Source organism: Pelodiscus sinensis, chromosome 2 (assembly GCF_052426305.1).
Source record: "Pelodiscus sinensis isolate ZL-2025 chromosome 2, ASM5242630v1, whole genome shotgun sequence".
NCBI classification, from domain to species: Eukaryota; Metazoa; Chordata; order Testudines; family Trionychidae; genus Pelodiscus; species Pelodiscus sinensis.
The window spans coordinates 248,644,164-248,663,281 of NC_143053.1; the positions used below are offsets into that span (position 1 = coordinate 248,644,164).

Genomic DNA, 19,118 nt, shown 5'->3' on the forward strand with positions numbered 1-19,118 from the left:
TCTGTTAAAAAAAAAAAAGCTTTGGTCCAGTGTATTTAGTCTCGAGTGAATTCACCAGCCCTGTTCATAGGCTGCAGATGCAGGTTCAAAGCCCACATCCAAGCACAGCAGCATTTTGGGATCTACATATTTGTATCTGTGCTGATCTCTACCAGCGCCTAAAGACCCATGAATTTTGGGGGAAGAAAGTATAAAAATCTGGATCTATCATTCTTGTAGTGGGCTTACCTGGATTCAGTCTTGCTGTCTAGTTTTAGGGACTTCCCTTTTAGGAAAACTAAGAACAGCAAATTCCACTATCTGACAGTATGAGGGAATCAGATTCTCTTGTAAGACTTTATACTGGAGAAGCCACTTTCAGCTCAAGAACACTTTTCATGCCTTCATCTCCTGGACTTCTTCAACTGTAAATACTTGGGAGATGGCACTGAACATGTTGTTACGTACTCCTGGCAACCTCCCTAGGAAGCTATGCCAGGAGATAGCTCCACTAATCTGCTAAAAGACTTGTGTGCTGAGGGCATGTGCTGCGCAGTCCGAGGTAACCAGACCTTGTGTGAGCCTGGCGTGTGGAATGAGATGTGAAATGCTAAGAGAAAGAGTGAGTTCTTACGGCTGAAAATGAAGTGCGACTTAAATTAGCACACTAACGCCTCTGTGTAATGATACAAAGCTGCTTTTCATTCTGGCACCCTGTTTGCCAGAGGATGCTCCATGACATACCAAGCCTTGCATTTTATGTCAAGGTTCATGTAAGGTTGCTTCTTCCTCCCAGAATGATGCCTATCATTTTGCAAGTGCAAGTACTGGCAAACTTATCAGGACAGAGAGGGAACATTAAGAGATGAAGATCATTTTATTAATGCCAATAAGGTAGGAAGGGAAATTATAGTTATATGTTTGCTATTATGCCACACTGAGATTTCTCCATGGCAAATGAATTCAAATAAGTGCCTCTGTGGATTGTTTTGCATTGAAAGGAGCAGTTAGTCATAACTGTTTATAAATATTAAGTTATCATGAGGCCAACTGACAGGGGGAGGAGGGAAGAAAAAAGGGGCAACAGCCCCAGGCCTTGGCCTCCAGGCCACATCACTGGTAGGAGAGCCCTGGGCCTTTTAATGTGGTGTGCTCTAGGTAGTGCTGAGGGCTATGGGGATGCATCACAATCCAGGTGGTGCTGAGGGGTAGCTGCCCTGGCCCTGCCCCTTTTTCCCAAGGCCTCGTCCCTTACAGGAACACAAGGCCAGTCCTACAACTAGCCCATAGGCCCTGCGAGGCTGTATGCTCCCGTGGTAATCAACATGAATGAATGCCATCTGACTTCATCTGCATTTCCGCATGTTACATAACCCAAAGCAGGGACCATAATATTTCAAAAGTTATACTTACATCTACAATGAGGAAGTCAAGCCAACACCAGGCATTAGTGAAATATTTCTTGAAGCCATAAGCAACCCATTTCAGAAGCATCTCCAGGACAAAGATATAAGTGAAAATTTTGTCAGCATATTCCAACAAGATTTTAATGTTTTTTCTATCTTCAAGGTAAATATCTTCAAATGCCTGGAAATATAAAGCATCACTTTACAATTGCCCTGAAGTACTACAGTGGAAAATGTTAATATCACAGTCCAAGTCAACAGTATTGTCTGATGTGAAGTCACTAATACCAGAAGCCACAGTAAATGTATATTTTGTATTTCTAAATGTAATGAGTAACTCTCTTTTTTTCCTGCATACAATTGTTCATTATGAAGATGCACTTAAAACTGTATTTTGCTAGACAAGCAGAAATGTTATGACATATATAAGGGAGGTGTCTAGTCTACATAATTTGATTGTTAAACTCTAGGCATGAAGACTATTCATCTTTCTTTATTTTTATTTCTGATTTTGGGGGAGATTTTCAAAAACAATGATGTGCTAATAGGACTGGTGCTTCCAAATTCCATATGCACATTTGAAAATCCCTGTAACTGAGTGACTGCCTCCCATGCACCTCCTTGTGCCCTGAAGTGCTCAGATTCTTTCTTCTTCAGGGGCCTCTCAACTAAACACACCAGCTTTTTGAGTATTAATAGCTCTTTGCAGGGTTAATTTATTACAAAGTATCCCACAACCATAGGTTTACTTAACATTTATAACATGTTTTGACAATCTAGGACAAAATGCTATGCTGAACAGAGCTACTGCAAACCATTACTATTCCTACCTCATTCAAAATCCAATTAAGATATGAAATAATCGTCATGGCAAAAATAAAATAAATGCATAGGGTTGCTCATAATTTAACTTATTTTTCCTGAGAAGATTTTTAAATTAACCAGATATTAAGTAGTAGGATATTGATATTTTATGTTCTAAATTTACAAGACTGTCTTGTGTCTGAATTGGTTTTGTGTCCCTCACTCTGATGGAGAGTGTTTAGTGTGTTGTTTCTGAATAACAAAATAAGGCCCCAGTCCTTCAAAGACATCTGTGTATACTTTACTTTATATCTGTGAGGAGCTCTGTTGATGCCAGTAATGTTCCTCACATATGTAAAGTCACCCATGTGGATGAGTGCTTGCAGGATCAGGGCCTAAATGGATAAGCACAAACATGCTGATCTTTCTTTACCTGAATGCGGACTATAGGGAACACAAAAGGGAGAGCAAGTGAGTGAGAGTGTGCATGTGTGTCCATCCCAGTCCATATATACAGAACCTCGATAATTATTCCAGAGCACAAAATGGTTAATCAGCCCAATACACTAAGCCACATGTTGAATGCTAGCATTCTGAAAAGCCAAAGGCAGCAATTAAGATTTTCATCCTATTTTGCAGAAAAGTTCATTTGAGTACGGGGGAAACCTCTGTGGAGGGGATCCAAGACTAGAACTATAATCAAAAAGCCAAGACCGACTGAGTTCATGTGGTTCTCAATTCTTTCCATACATAAGAACATAAGAACGGTCATACTGGGTCAGACCAAAGGTCCATCCATCCCAGTACCCAGTACACTGTCTGCTGACAGTGACTAATGCCAGGTGCCCCAGAGGGAGTGAATTGAACAGGTAATGATCAAGCGATCTCTCTTCTGCCATCCATCTCCACCCTCTGACAAACAGAGGCTGGGGACACCATTCCTTACCCATACTGGCTAATAGCCATTTATGGACTTAACCTCCATGAATTTATCTAGTTCTCTTTTAAACCCTGTTATAGTCCTAGCCTTCACAGCCTCCTCGGGCAAGGAGTTCCACAGATTGACTATGTGCCGTGTGAAGAAGAACTTCCTTTTATTTGTCTTAAACCTGCTGCCCATTAATTTCATTTGGTGGCCCCTAGTTCTTTTATTATGGGAACAAGTAACTTTTCCTTATTCACTTTCTCTATACCACTCATGATTTTATAGACCTCTATCATATCCCCCCTTAGTCTCCTCTTTTCCACGCTGAAAAGTCCCAGTCTCTCTCCTCATATGGGACCCATTCCAAACCCCTAACCATTTTAGTTGCCCTTCTCTGAACCTTTTCTAATGCCAGTACATCTTTTTTGAGAAGAGGAGACCACATCTGTATGCAGTATTTCAGATATTTAAGATATTCTCCGTCTTATTCTCTATTCCTTTTTTAATGATTCCGAACATCCTGTTTGCTTTTTTGATGGCCACTGCACACTGCATGGATGTCTTCAAAGAACTATCCACGATGACTCCAAGATCTCTTTCCTGATTAGCTGTAGCTAAATTAGCCCCCATCATATTATATGTATAGATGGGGTTATTTTTCCCAATGTGCATTACAGTAGAGTCCAGATTATCCGACCTTCGGTAATCCGAAATTCCGTTTTATCCAATCCTGCAGCTCCCGGGGACAAAGCAGCGCCAGCAGGAGCGGCATCAGTGGCTCCAGGGCGTGGGCCGGGAGAATTGCCCCGCTTGCTGCCCCATCGCTCTCCTGTAGCCGCTGATGCTGCTCCTGCCGGCGACGCTTCATTCCCAGGAGCTGCAGGCATCAGCGGCTCCAGGAGAGCAATGGGGTAGCGAGTGGGGTCATTCTCCCGGCCCGTGCCTGGGAGCTGCAGGGAGGGAAGGGGCCAAGGCCATGCAGGGATGGGAACCAAGCGGCGCCGGCTATAGTAGAGTACCTATCATCCAACATTTTCGGTAATCCGACCACCTGTCGGTCCCGTTTAGGTCGGGACTCTACTGTACTTCACATTTATCCACATTAAATTTCATTTGCCATTTTGTTGCCCAATCACTTAGTTTGGTGAGATCTTTTTGAAGTTCTTCACAGTCTCCTTTGGTCTTAATTACCTTGAGCAGTTTAGTATCATCTGCAAACTTTGCCACCTCACTGTTCACCCCTTTTTCCAGATCATTTATGAATATGTTGAATAGAATTGGTCCTAGGACTAACCCCTGGAGAACACCACAAGTTACCCCTCTCCATTCTGAAAATTTACCATTTATTCCTACCCTTTGTTTCCTGTCTTTTAACCAGTTCTCAGTCCATGAAAGGATCTTCTCTCTTATCCTATGATAACGTAATTTACATAAGAGCCTTTGGTGAGGGACCTTGTCAAAGGCTTTCTGAAAATCTAAGTACACTATATCTACTGGATCCCCCTCGTCCACATGTTTGTTGACCCCTTCAAATAACTCTAGATTAGTAAGACATGATTTCCCTTTACAGAAATCATGTTGACTTTTGCCCAAAAAATTATGTTCTTCTATGTGTCTGACAATTTTATTCTTTACTATTGTTTCAACTAATTTGCCCGGTACTGATGTTAGACTTACTGGTCGTAATTGCCGGGATCGCCTCTAGAACCCTTTTTAAATATTGGCGTTATATTAGCTATCTTCCAGTCATTGGGTACAGAAGCTGATTTAAAGGATAGGTTACAAATCATAGTTAACAGTTCCGCAATTTCACATTTTAGTTCTTTCAGAACTCTTGGGTGAATGCTATCCAGTCCCGGTGACTTGTTACTGTTAAGTTTATCAATTAATTTCAAAACCGCCTCCAATGATACTTCAGTGTGAGACAAGTCCTCAGATTTGTCACTTACAAAGGACAGGTCAGGCTTGGGAATCTCCCTAACATCCTCAGCCGTGAAGACTGAAGCAAAGAATTCATTTAGTTTCTCTGCAATGACTTTATCGTCTTTAAGTGCTCCTTTTGTACCTCGATGGTCCAGGGGCCCCACTGGTTGCTTAGCAGGCTTCCTGCTTCTGATGTCCTTAAAAAACATTTTGTTATTACCTTTGGAGTTTTTGGCTAGCTGTTCTTCAAACTCCTTTTTAGCTTTTCTTATTACATTTTACACTTAATTTGGCAGTGTTTATGCTCCTTACTATTTACCTCACTATTTGACTTCCACTTTTAAAAGATTTTTTTTTTAATCTCTCACTGCTTCTTTTACATGGTGGGTAAGCCACGGTGGCTCTTTTTTAGTTCTTCTATGTTTTTTTAATTTGGGGTACACATTAAGTTGGGCCTCGATTATGGAGTCTTTCAGGACTAAATCAAGAATTGCCTTCCCCTGTGGGTTCCTGTACCAGCTGCTCCAATAAGCTTAACCCCATGTTACAACAAATTGTTTTTTTGAGATCTGTCCCTTCCATCACCAGCAAAAGAGAAAGGAAGGATGGTCCTGACCTTGGACCTTCTTCTGAACTCCATCCTCTAAGGAACATCTGACTCACACCTTAAAAAAGAGATCTGTGTCTTTCTTAGCCAGTGAAATCCAGGAAAGGGCAACCTTCCAACATTACTTCAGAATTCAATAGTCTGTTCCTGAAGAAACCAACCCTTGAGGAGGACTATTGCTCCATCTCGGAGCATCTTCAACTCATGTGGTGTTTGGCTGCCATTGGATGATGCATGGAGTTATGTATTATTGCATGGGAATAAGTGTGGAAGGATCTGGCATTAACTTTTTAGTGAACATCTTTGTAAAATGCTGAGGCAAGACAGTGAATTTACCAAGGTCTAAGACAAGTTTTATTTCCAAACGAACCATATTTTGGAAAACTAGCAGCCGGGTTGAGTTTTTCTGCAGTGGAATGTAACTAGCTCATCATCTCCACCCTTTAGAAACACATATACTTTAAACCTATTAAGAGATAATGCTAAATTTACCAGTGTACCGCTGCTCAGCAGGATCATGAATATGATGAAAGTTTCGAACCAGTTGTGTTCAACTATTTTGTAGCAGGTTTTCCTCAGCCTCCACCAAATTTTGCCTGCAAATGTTGTAGTGTCCACTGAACAGCAAGGGAAGAATCGGACACAGACTGAAACAGGGAAAAAAAAAACCAGTCAAGAATATTTAACGTCCAGGGCCTGTGTATTTCATAGACATGGGCATATCAGAAAGCTCTGACATGGTGTCAGCCTGGAACTTGCTGAGGGTGCAAACAAACCATTGAGGTGAGGGTTCTTGGCTGGGAATCCCATCCAGAGATGGGTACTTTCCTGAAACATAGACGTAGGCCTCTAACAACCTGCGAAGGGCAAAGCGTAGCACATCCCCCTCTCCCATTGGTTATCTTAGGCTGCTCAGCATGCTGGGCTTTTGTGAATTTCATTCTTATAGGTTTATATCTTTGCATTCATCATACAGGGAGCCTAGGTGCCAAATCCATACCCGGTGAATCCAGTGATTATCTAGGCCTCAAAAAGATAAGTGTTACGATGTTTGGCATCACAGTACAATGTCTCCTTGTGAATCTAGCCTTTAGGAGATTAAGGTTTACTGAAAGTTAATAGGGCTTTGGTTCCTAAGGAATATTTGAGATTGCATTTTGGCTCCTAAATCACTTGGGTACTGATGGAAATTTTACCCATAAAGTAGAAATCACTTCAGTCTGTTACACATGTATGAAGTACTAATAAGTGGTCGTTATTGACTTGGGCAGATTCCACCTGATGATCTAGAGATACACAGACTCTGCCATCCTAACTTGTGATTAAATCCATTGATTCCCCAAAGTGTTGTTTAAGGATTAAGGTTCTATTTGACATAAGTATGGAGTGACAATATCAGACCCACAGACAGCACCATTGCTAGTCTAAGGCATTGCCTGTTAAATCAATAAAGTTGCACTGGCTTATATAGTGGTGAATTTAGCCCAATAACAATGTGTTTTCAATTCAAATCAGAAGAGTGGATGTAATTTCTGACCAAAAGAGGGATTTTTTTCATCTGGGAACATGTCCAAATGCATCAGTCTCATATAATGTCATTTACTTTTTGCCTGTTTTTCACAGCTACTGAGTTATTTCCTTTGCCCACTATGGTCTCCAGTAGTGAAACCATAAATTACGTAATGCTAAAGTTGCAATCTGACAATAGCTTTCTTGTGAGCAGAGTGTGATGCATCCTATACAGCAGATTTCACTTCAGGTACAAGTAGAAGAGAGGGCTCTATGATGAGAGAGAAAGCTCTTACTCAAATGCCTGCAACAATGGCAAATGAATTATGAAAACAATAATAGCATATGTCCAGTGCAGTGTGTGTGAATATTCTGTGTTGCATTCAAGTTTTCCTGTTTTCTCCAGTTAAGGGCTAATCTCACTACCTCTGTGCATTCTGATGCAAGTATCTCCATTAAAGGCAAGTGAGCTGTATTATATTAACTTATTACTTTATAAGCTAAAATGCTAGCATGATGTCACATTAAAAACCTAATGAGTAATGAAATTGAGGCTTTCTGTGGACCTTTTGTTAAAAATCCACAATCATTTACTATGCAGAGATATATTCAAACACAGCAGTCAAAACTGTATCAGTTAGAAGGGGATGTTGATTATCTGTTGTAAATAAAAACTAGATTAATTTCTTGTATGTTTCGATGGAATAATCTGTGCTTGAATAATATTTGTTAGAATGTATTTGGTTAGTGTTATATTTAATTTAAAGCCATTTTGTAGTTATCTTTTGGTGTAAGGTCCTAATTACAATCACTTTTAAACATCATGAAATGTAACTATACTTGGGCAATGAAGTTGGGCTGCTGTAGAACATGGAATGCTGTTACCGACGTGGATGTGAATCATGGATTGATAGAGCTGAAGGCTAGAAGGGATCATTGTGAAACTCTAACCTGACCTTGAGTACAACACAAGCCATAGAACTCCTCTAATATATGAGCTCCTAGAGTCGTACACTTAGATCTCCGAGGTAACAGATTTTATCCAAGTTGGGTTGCGATGTCCAGTCCTGGCTAATCACAAATGCACTGGCTAGCACAGCTATGCTGGCAAATCAGGGGTTACAGGCTGTGCCAGCTAGTGGCTGACACAAGGCAATTCCTCCCAACACCACACCCAAACCAGAAACAGGATCTCTGAATCACAATCTGCCTCCTGCTCTGCTTTTAGGATTATATAGAAATGGGCTTGTGACAAAGCCACAGATTTGGTTCAGTCTGTAGATGGCTTTGCAGACTACAGATTCCCCTATTTCCTTCTCGGGGGGCATTTAAAAATAAAAGGTTGTGAGTGTAGCTATTCAATTTTGAATATTCCATCACATTTTGAACACACTATAGTAATAATAATAATAATAATAAGGCCTATGTGAGAGAAGCCAACTTGTGTAGATGAGGAGATTTAGTTCAGTTTCAAATCTGGTGCTTTCCATCTAAAATACCTGAAGAATCATTCAAAGTCAACTACAACTCTTTTTCCTAGGTTTCAGAGTGCACAATAACCGGTACAAAACCAAACCAGGTCTTATTTCTGTTCTAGTTCTTGAGGGCCTCTTGGCAGCATTTGACACTATTAATTACTGTATCCTATTGGCATGTTCAGAGTCCTTTGTTGGCCTTGGCTTGGTTTTAATCATATTTGAAACATTATCCGGTGACAGTGTCTATGGGTCATTTTAGACTTGTGCTGTGGTGTTTTACAGGGATCTATTTGAGGCCCCTTTTCTCTTTTGCATTTATAAATTGCCACTAGCAGCAGTTATTTGGGATTGTGACCTGAGTTTTCACTGCTATTCAGCTGATACCAGATTTATTTCACCTTGCCATTGAATTATCCAGCCATGATCTCTACTCTAATTGTTTCTGAAACATCAGGTTGTGCATGTCATATTTTCATGGAAGTCAATAAATTGAGCAAAACAAAATGCTTATTAGTTGGTACTAAGTGATTGCAGAGCAAGGCATCTACTTTAGCAATTCCTCTGAAGATATTTTTAAGCATACTGTCAAGTCTAAAGACTTTGGTAGTGGGAAAATGTACATGTGAAGTGCTCAGTGAAAAACTGCTTCCCCATTAAGGAGTGAGGAGAAAACGGGGACCAGAGTGTCCCTTTGAATAGCTTGTTTTGAAGCAAGAAGATAATGAACCAGTTGTAATTCTGCAAACAATCCAAAGAGAACATGGGTCAGTGGAAGCAATAGCACAATAGTGTTGAACTGTAACTCAGGCTGAATTGATTTGAAACATTTCAGGAGAAATGGTTCAGGCATTTCTGAAAATGACATAAGGGAAAAAAGTATTGCTTTGTCCATGTGAAAAACATTTTTAAAAAACTTTCACTAAGAAACTCGAGAGCCTCCGTGTGTTGCCAGAGCCACTGTGGTGCAAGGCTCAGGACCTGTGCACTCAGTGCTCTCCTGCTTATGCCCATGAAAAGTTGGAAAGAAACCTACATACGGATGCAGAAAGGTAAGGAATTAGGGAGAGCAGAAGAGGAGAACAGGATCAAGAGGAAGGATAGGAGCCAGAGTGAGGGTGAGGAATAGGTGCAGCATGGGAAGAAAAGCTTGGGGGATGGACTGCGGAGGTTGGAGAATTGCAGGAGAGTCTAAAACAGTGGTGGGCAACCTGCACCCTGGGACCACATGCTGTCCATTGGGATTGTATGAGTGGCCCGTGAGATATTTTGTTTACTGTTGCCCACACACAGGATTGCCAGATTCTGCTGATTTTCCTTGATATAGTATTTATTCCTAGTGGTATCGTAAAAGTGACACACGCTTAAAGCAAGGGCACGTGAAGCGAGGTGCATGCTGACTGCACACAACATTGCGAGAACCATGCACTCCTGCTATGGTTCAATGGACACACTGCACAAATTCTAGGTACGCAAGTACAGTTAGCAAAATTACTCAATCCCAGGAGACAGTCTTGGTTATCATAGAATCATAGAATAAAAGGACTGGAAGAGACCTCAAGAGGTCATTGAGTCCAATCCCCTGCCCTCATGGCAGGACCCAATACTGTCTAGACCTTCCCTGATAGACATTTATCTAACTTACTCTTAAATATCTCCAGAAATGGAGATTCTACAACCTCCCTAGGCAATTTAATCCAGTGTTTAACCACCCTGACAGTTGGGAACTTTTTCCGAATGTCCAACCTAAACCTCCCTTGCTGCACTTTAAGCCCGTTGCTTCTTGTTCTATCCTAAGAGTCCAGGAAGAACATTTTTTCTCCGACCTCCTTGTAACACCCTTTTAGATACCTGAAAACCGCTATCATGTCCCCTCTCAATCTTCTCTTTTCCAAACTAAACAAGCCCGATTCTTTCAGTCTTCCTTCATAGGTCATGTTATCTAGACCTTTAATCATTCTTGTTAATCTTCTCTGGACCTTCTCCAATTTCTCCACATCTGTCTTGAAATGTGGTGCCCAGAACTGGACAAAATACTCCAATCAGCGCAGAGTAGAGTGGAAGAATGACTTCTCATGTCTTGCTCACAACACACCTGTTAATGCATCCTAGACTCACGTTTGCTTTTTTTGCAACGGTGTCACAATGTTGACTCATATTGTTCCTTCCTAAGTGGAGCACTTTGCATTTGTCCTTATTAAACTTCATCTTGTTTACTTCAGACCATTTATCCAATTTGTCTAGATCATTTGGAATTATGACCCTATCCTTCAAAGCACTTTCCCCCTCCCAGCTTGGTATCATCTGCAAACTTAATAAGCATGCTCTCTATGCCAATATCTAAATAGTTGATGAAGATAATGAACAGAGCCTGTCCCAAAACAGACCCCTGCGGAACCCCACTTGTTCTTTCTTTTCAGCAGGATTGTGAACCATTAATACCTACTCTCTGAGAACGGTTATCAGCCAGTTATGCACCCACCTTATAGTAGCCCCATCTAAGTTGTATTTGCCTGGTTTATTGATAAGAATATCATGCGAGACTGTATCAAATGCCTTACTAAAGTCTAGGTATACCACGTCTGCTGCTTCTCCCTTATCCACAAGACTCGTTATCTGATCAAAGAAATCTATCAGATTGGTTTGATATGATTTGTTCTTTACAAATCCATGCTGGCTGTTCCCTATCACCTTATTATCTTCCAAGTGTTTGCAGATGATTTCCTTAATGACTTGCTCCATTATCTTTCCTGTCACAGAAGTTAAAATGACTGGTCTGTAGTTTCTTGGGTTGTTCTTATTTCTCTTTTTTATAGATGGGCACTATATTTGCCCTTTTCCAGTCTTCTGGAATCTCTTCTGTCTTCAATGATTTTCCAAAGATGATAGCTAAAGGTTCAGATTCCTCCTCTATCAGGGTATGTCTACACTACCCCCCTAGTTCGAACTAGGGGGGTAATGTATGCATACCGAACTTGCTAATGAAGCCCGGGATTTGAATTTCCCGGGCTTCATTAGCATAAAGGCGGCTCCTCCATTTTTAAAAGCCGGCTTGTTCGAACCCCGTGCCGCGCGGCTACACGCGGCACGGGCTAGATAATTCGAACTATGTAGCCATTCCGATCTATCTGTACGCCTCGTACCGGCGTACAGATAGATCGGAATGGCTACATAGTTTGAACTATCTAGCCCGTGCCGCGTGTAGCCGCGCGGCACGGGGTTCGAACAAGCCGGCTTTTAAAAATGGCGGAGCCAGCTTTATGCTAATGAAGCCCGGGAAATTCAAATCCCGGGCTTCATTAGCAAGTTCGGTATGCATACATTACCCCCCTAGTTCGAACTAGGGGGGTAGTGTAGACATACCCTCAGCTCCTTAAGTATTCTAGTATGCATTTCATCAGTCGCTGGTGACTTGCAGACATCTAACTTTTCTAAATGATTTTTAACTTGTTCTTTTTTTAATTTTATCTTCTAAACCTACCCCCTTTCCACTAGCATTCACTATATCAGGCATTCCTTTATCAGACTTCTTGGTGAAGACCAAAACAAAGAAGTCATTAAAAGTATCTCTGCCATATCCAAGTTTCCTTTACTGTTTCTCCCTCCTCACTGAGCAATGGGCCTACCCTGTCCTTGGTCTTCCTCTTGCTTCTAATATATTTATAGAATATCTTCTTGTTTCCTTTTATGCCTGTAGCAAGTTTGAGCTCGTTTTGTGCCTTTGTCTTTCTAATCTTGCCCCTGCATTCCTGTGTTGTTTGCCTATATTCATCCTTTGTAATTTGTTCTAGTTTTCATTTTTTATATGACTCCATTTTTATTTGTAGATCATGCAGGATCTCCTGGTTAAGCCAACGTGGTCTTTTCCCATATTTTCTCTTTCCTGCGCAGCAGAATAGCTTGCTTTTGGGCCCTTAATAATGTCCCTTTGAAAAACTGCCAACTCTCTTCAGCTGTTTTTCCCCTTAATCTTGCTTCCCATTGGACCTTACCTACCAGCTCTCTGAGCTTAGCAAAATCTGCCTTCCTGAAATCCATTGTGTCTAATTTGCTGTTCTCCCTTCTATCATTCTTTAGAATCACAAACTCTATGATTTCATGATCACTTTCACCCAAGCTGCCTTCCACTTTCAAATTCTCAGCCAGTTCCTATTTGTTAAAATCTAATCTAGAACAACTTCCCCCCAAGTAGCTTTTTCAACGTTCTGAAATAAAAAGCTGTCTTAAATGAAGTCCAAGAACTTATTGGATAGTCTGTGCCCTGCTGTGTTAGTTTCCGAACATATATCTGGATAGTTGAAGTCTCCCATCAGCACCAAATCCTGTGCTTCAGATGATTTTGTTGTTTTAAAAAAGCCTCATCCACCTCAACAATTGTTATGACAATTTTTGTGGCTCATTGAGATGAAGGAAGACCACTCGTGACCCAGTCACTAGCCTTGGTTGCCCATCTCTGGTCTACAATCATATTTCCTTTCCAAACACTGAAAGGGTATGAATTTCTACAGTCATTTGCAGACAGCGTATAGTGATTTCACAACTGGCAAAGCCTGTCTTGTTCTCTCCTATTGTTGGTCCATGGAGCAGATAACAGCTTACTATTGTTAACAGTTACTGTGTTAGCTCAAGTGACAGAGATGTGTGTGATACAATAGGCTTTCTGGTGGTTTTTCTAAAGATAATTGTTAATTACATTGGGGGATGGTGTTCTCAGAAAAAATCAGGATTGTGCAGCAAAGCAATTGTTTGTACAACCCTGCCTATTCTGTTCCAGATGTTAGAAGATGTATCGTGAATGAGGCTGGGCACTGCAGAAGAAAGGATGGTGAAATATCATATAGCTATTAATTCACTGAATGAGGCAGGGATCCCCTGGAAAATAATTTGTATAGTTATCTTCTACTTAAAGACTGTACCATGAAGCATGAGCAATCTTAATCCCGTTATCCCTAACTTTTGAGTGCTTGACTTTGCAGCTGTAATAATGTTCTTTAACTGCGGGGAGTTTGTGTGCAATTAGAATTACAATTTAGTAGCAAGGATTATAGCTCACTGGCCTCAATAAGAAGTACATTATGAGAGAATGGAAACACCACATCTAATCTACTGTATTGACTGGAACAGTTGCAGCATAGTAGCATGCTATCGTCAGTTAACTGCATTACTCCTTGACTACTGCTTTTAAGCAGAGCTGCCAAGAAAATATTTAGGTCCTAGAGACATTTGTAAGCCCTGCAGGGCTTCCTTACCTCATTCAATCATCTCTCTCACACTCAGACACACATTTTTGCTGACTTCAAGGGCTCTCAAATACCCTGGGAATTATCCCTGTCTGATCCCATCTGAGCTGCCTTTTCTGAGTATAATATGCCTTGAATTTTCAAAGGAATATAACTGATTGATTAACTAAAATTCAACTAACCTTCTTTCTCTCACAGAGACCTAATGGAACTGAAGAATCTAATTGAAAAATCAATTGGAACAGAAACTCACTTGGAGAAGAAACTGCATTTAAGAGACATTTCCCTCAAGGATTTAACTAAAGCTAAGGGCTGTCAATACAGTTATTGTGCTTTATCCCCGCATTTCAGTGATGGGTGGAGATTAAACTGGTAAAATGCTGGCATATTTTGATATTAAAGATTAATATGTAAAAGCATTAGGATGCTATCTAATATAATTTACTTGAATGCCCTGTTTGTATCATACCATCTATCCAATCAAAATTAGTGAGCATGCTAATCTTCATTTCTTTCACAATTCATTTTTTTTTAACTTTGAAACAACAGTAAGGAACAGACAGGAAAATAAATTCAAACCATTCTCCTGAGAATCATGAACTTTCTACGTGGTGTCTATTAACCCATTACATTCCAATGAGCTCAGATAACTTTGTGCTGATTCTGAGTTCATACTTGTCTTTGAAGACAGAGCGCCAGGTCAAAACAACTTCATAAAATAAGCTGCATTGCACAAAGCAGGATGCGAAAAGCCTATCAAGCTAAAAGCTGAACAGCAATTTTAGGCTTCCTGTCTTATCAGGCTTTTAGAAATTCACAGACAAATGTTAACAAGTAACGGCTGCCTATTGCATATGTGTTTGGAGCATAGTGGTATCTGTGAAATGAAGTGCATCGGTGAAATACTCATGCAAGTAGCCAGAACACCTTGGTGTTAATGTGGAGACGTGTTTGCTAGGTGAACAGAAGCATTCTCACGTTACAATCACAATGAAATAAGCGGATCCTTACCTTCTGGAAAACAGTCCTCAGGTTCCATTAACTCTTCAGCCAGGTCAGGGATCTGTTCAAGTAGTTCTCCAGGATTTGCCAAATCCACTGTGCTGCCTTCAGAGAGACTGATTTCATCAGGCTTGTGGGCAACAGGGGCAAAGATGAGGAGAACAAATTGATCAATTTTCTCTTAAGGAAGCTGCTGTGTTTTTAATTCAGCTGAACAACATCCCAGCAAAGAATTATAACAGAGGAAAACATTGCCATGCATTTTATATACTGTCCATTCTCCACGATAACAAATCTACCTGTTCCTGTGTGTGTGTTTTGTCAGCACAATCACCGTGTTATCTACAACAAAATCATTCACAAGAGAAAACTTGAGAGGTATTATTTTAAAACTTTACATATAAATTAAAATAAAGTTCTCTTTTGCCACATAATTGTATCTTGAGATTTAGTATGGGAGAGCTCCTGACAGTTTTCTTATGGCCTGCGTTCTTTACTCATGTTTTATACACTGGAAAAGAGCATGCCATACTATTATGATATAATGTGATCTAGTGGTCAAGATACTTGATGAGGAGATCTGCATTTATTCCTGGGCTTGGGGCTTTAAGCGATTTTTCCAAAGTGACACTGCCTCTATCTACATATCAGTTCCTCATCTGTAAAATGGGGATAATAATCTCTTTTTCTGATGCACCACCTGTCTTCTTTGGTTAGATTAGCAACTCTTAAGGGCACAGTGTGTCATAGAATGTGTTGTATTAGTGTGTATCACAATGGAGCAACCAAATTCAGTTAGTGTCTATTAGGCAATATATTAATACAAACTGTCGCGAGGCATGGGCTATTCTTTCAGTAACTCACTCTCATAAACCATTGAACCTCTGTGAGCCTCAGTTTGTACTAGTATTATGTCCCATCCACAAGGTGAGATCATAATACTTGCCCACACTTGTAAAGTACTTTGAGATGCTTAGGGGAAAGGTGAGATGTGCTTGCAACATATTTGTAATGAAGACGATGATGCAGTTAAAGAACAACTACAACTTTAATACTTATTATTAATGTGAAAGTGAGCCTTCTGCTGTGGAATGTACAGTGTCCATGTAAAAACTCTGCAGCCAATTGCAAACAGAAACTAAAGTTATACTAAAATGGACCAGATTGTTCACTCCAGAAATGCTTACATACAGGAACAAAACCTATTCATCTGCAATTAATTGTAACACTTCTCAGGTCATAGTTATGGACAGGGTTAACAAGTCTCTAAATTGGCTAGGAAAAAGGGCTACAGACAATTAAAGAACGGAGAAATATCATTTCAAGAGAGAGGGCAAAAACAAAGTCAATCACAGTCTTAATTAAGAAAATGTTCTAAAAATTCCTATTTGGAATGAAAATATGAAGAGAATGGGTCATTGGCTACAGACTAGTCTATAAGGTTAGATGAGAACAAGAATGAAAATAATGCTGGGACAATTATCATCACAGTCGGAACCACTGGATACAAATTCATGATGGATTTTATTTGCCCATTTATCTATTGAGTTATAAACACAGTCAATGTTTAAAGTGGATTATCAAGATTCTTCCTAAATTACACACACTACAAGACAACTTGATGAAAAAAAAGGTAGAAACTCCAAATAGAAGGGAAACCATTTTGGATGTACTTTCCACTAATAGAAAGAAAATGTCAGAAAATGTGAGAAGAGACCCAGCTTGGTACCAGTAGCTATGGGAGTTCAGCATTGGAGGACTAAGGAATTCAAAGAATACTGCAACAGTACAATTGTATTAGATTTCAGGAACACACATTCTAAAGAATTAGAAAATCTATAAGGATGATCTATGGAGGAAGGGAATTATGGGGAAGCATTAAAATATATCAGTGCGAAAGGCAAGTGGGCAGTACTTAAAGTGCAAAAGATAATAGTTCTTTTGAGAAGCATTTAAAGAATAAGCAGCAGCAGCAGCAAATGTGGCTTCAGAAGACACTGGACAAAAGTCTAAAGGTCTGTACAGGGGATGGAAAAGAATGGTTGCAATCACTGAAGAATCAAGAGAAAAAAGAGGAAAGACTTGTAGGAGAAAGAAACACCAGCCGCCACCCTTACCCTCCCAAAAAAATATTTAAAAAAAGCAAATCAAGTTAATCTTAGCCAGAAATGAAAAGAATACATTTTGAAATTTCACACCAAATTACATTCCATTTGTTTTTGTTTCAAGTCAATCCAAACATTTCGATTTGATAAAATTGAAACATTTCATTATGGTTTCGATCCTTTAAAAACTTTCAAAATGTTTTAATATAAAAACAAATTTATTTTCAGAAAGTTATTTTGAAATGAATAACTGAAATGTTCCATTCTGAAAACATTTAAAGAGGATATTCTGACATTCTCAAAATGTTGCATTTCTGTTTTTTCTAACACAATTGTCAAAAATCAACATGCTTTTCTAAACATTTCAAACTTGCCCAAAATGGTATTTTTCAAGAAAAAATCATTTTGATGAAAATTTCGGATTTGTCTAGCTAAAAGGAATAAGAAGAGGTTTCACAAACATATTAATGGCAAGATATTTTCAAGACCCAAAGTATCATTTGATGAAGGAGCTGTCATTAATGACAACTAAAAAATGATAAAAATAATTATCTCCTGTTCAAAATCTTCACCATGAAAAATTATAGAAATCTAGATAAGTAACAAGTGAGGACGATACTGTAAAATAATTAATATTTAAGTGCATGACAAAACAAACTGAGAACATCCAAACGTACACAAATCTGCAGATACTATGTCTGTTTGGATGTTCTCAGTTGTTTTTCCATGCACTTCAACATTAACATTAATTATTTTTACAGTACACTATACATTCTGTAGTATATATGATAGCATATATATAATGTATATTCTATTTTAATTAATATATACAGACAATATACATTCTGAGGCCCAAGGGGAATTGATAAACAATTAACATACCACTGACAACCATTATTGAACATTCATGGAAAAGTGGGAAGAGACCAGAAGACCACACAGCATAGTCTTGAGCTTTGAAGAAAGGAAAGGAGAATGATCCTGGCAAAAGAATTGTTATCTGTTGCACTTTAACTACCCCAAGTCTTTGTCTGTAGATCTTTATTAAAATAATGGAATAAAGAGGATAAAATCAGTAAACTCCTAGGGGACAATGAACTGTAGATTATTTACAAAGGCTTAAGGATGGACTCCCTAGATGGTCTAGACCACTGTGCACTACAGCATTGCAAAATGGTCTTGGAAAGGGGGATTCCCTTTACTAGCATACAACAGGGACAGCTGTCACTGCTTATTTCCCTGGCATAAGGGGAAAGAGGGAGCATGTCAGGGGCAGAGCATGAGCTGGAAATGGACAGTGTCTCTTATGCCAGATCTTCCACCAGTGTAAGGTCCACTTGGTGGGCCACTAGGGACACAGCTACATTGGAATAAAGGATGTATGGTACGGCCATGGCTACTACAGGTCAGCTGACTGACTCGCAGAGCTTGGGCTATGGGGCTGAAAATGTCTGTGTAGATTGTTCAGACTTGAGCTAGAGCCTGAGCTCTAGGACCCCATGAAGGGAAAGGATCCTAGAACCCATGGTTCCGCCTGAGCCCTATCATCTATACAGCAATTTTACAGCCCGAGCCTCATGTGAGCTGGCCTGGGTCAGCATGGACAAAGTCAGCTTTGTGTGTGGGCAATGAGGGCAACCGTCCAAAGTACCGTGATCAGGGGGCACCAGAGGTGAAAGTAAGATGGTACGGCAATGGAAGGGACAGATGGAGAGGCAGCAGGAGGGGGAATGGGGCAGCGGAACCCATGGAGGAAGCAGGGGTAAAAGGGAAGGGTAGGCTCTTGGGAGAGGCAGATGGGGCCAGGAGCAATGGCGGGGAGAGGGGGACAACCAAAATTCGAGGTTGCTACGGGCATCGTTTTCCCTAAGGCTGTGGGAGTCTAATTGCTGTGGAGCCCTATCCTTGAGGCAACTTCCAACAGTGCCATAACTTTAGACTGTTCCTGTGTTTTTCTTCTGCGTGGAGCCACTCTAAATCAGGGAGTAACAAACATCTGTCTGCCCTGGTCACCTGCACTCAGATATACAGAAGAATCAGGGCCTAATGTTTCTCATAAACGTATTATCTTCAGCTGAAAAACCTAGTCTTACTTCACAGAGTTAGTGGATGGTAGAAAAATGGCAGATACCATACATAAAGT

General features: G+C 40.1%; 1 protein-coding gene across 1 annotated transcript in view; it reads right to left on the reverse strand.

Annotated features, from left to right (window-relative positions):
• The window catches only part of LOC102452890 (sodium channel protein type 5 subunit alpha-like), a 341,521-nt gene that overhangs the window by 72,193 nt on the left and 250,210 nt on the right, over positions 1-19,118 (reverse strand). Inside the window, exons 20-22 of the mRNA XM_089776791.1 lie at positions 14,880-15,000; positions 6,137-6,291; positions 1,393-1,566 (exon numbers count right to left, since the gene is read on the reverse strand). Of these exons, the coding sequence (XP_089632917.1) occupies positions 1,393-1,566; positions 6,137-6,291; positions 14,880-15,000 (450 nt within the window). The remainder of the gene's footprint in view (positions 1-1,392; positions 1,567-6,136; positions 6,292-14,879; positions 15,001-19,118) is intronic.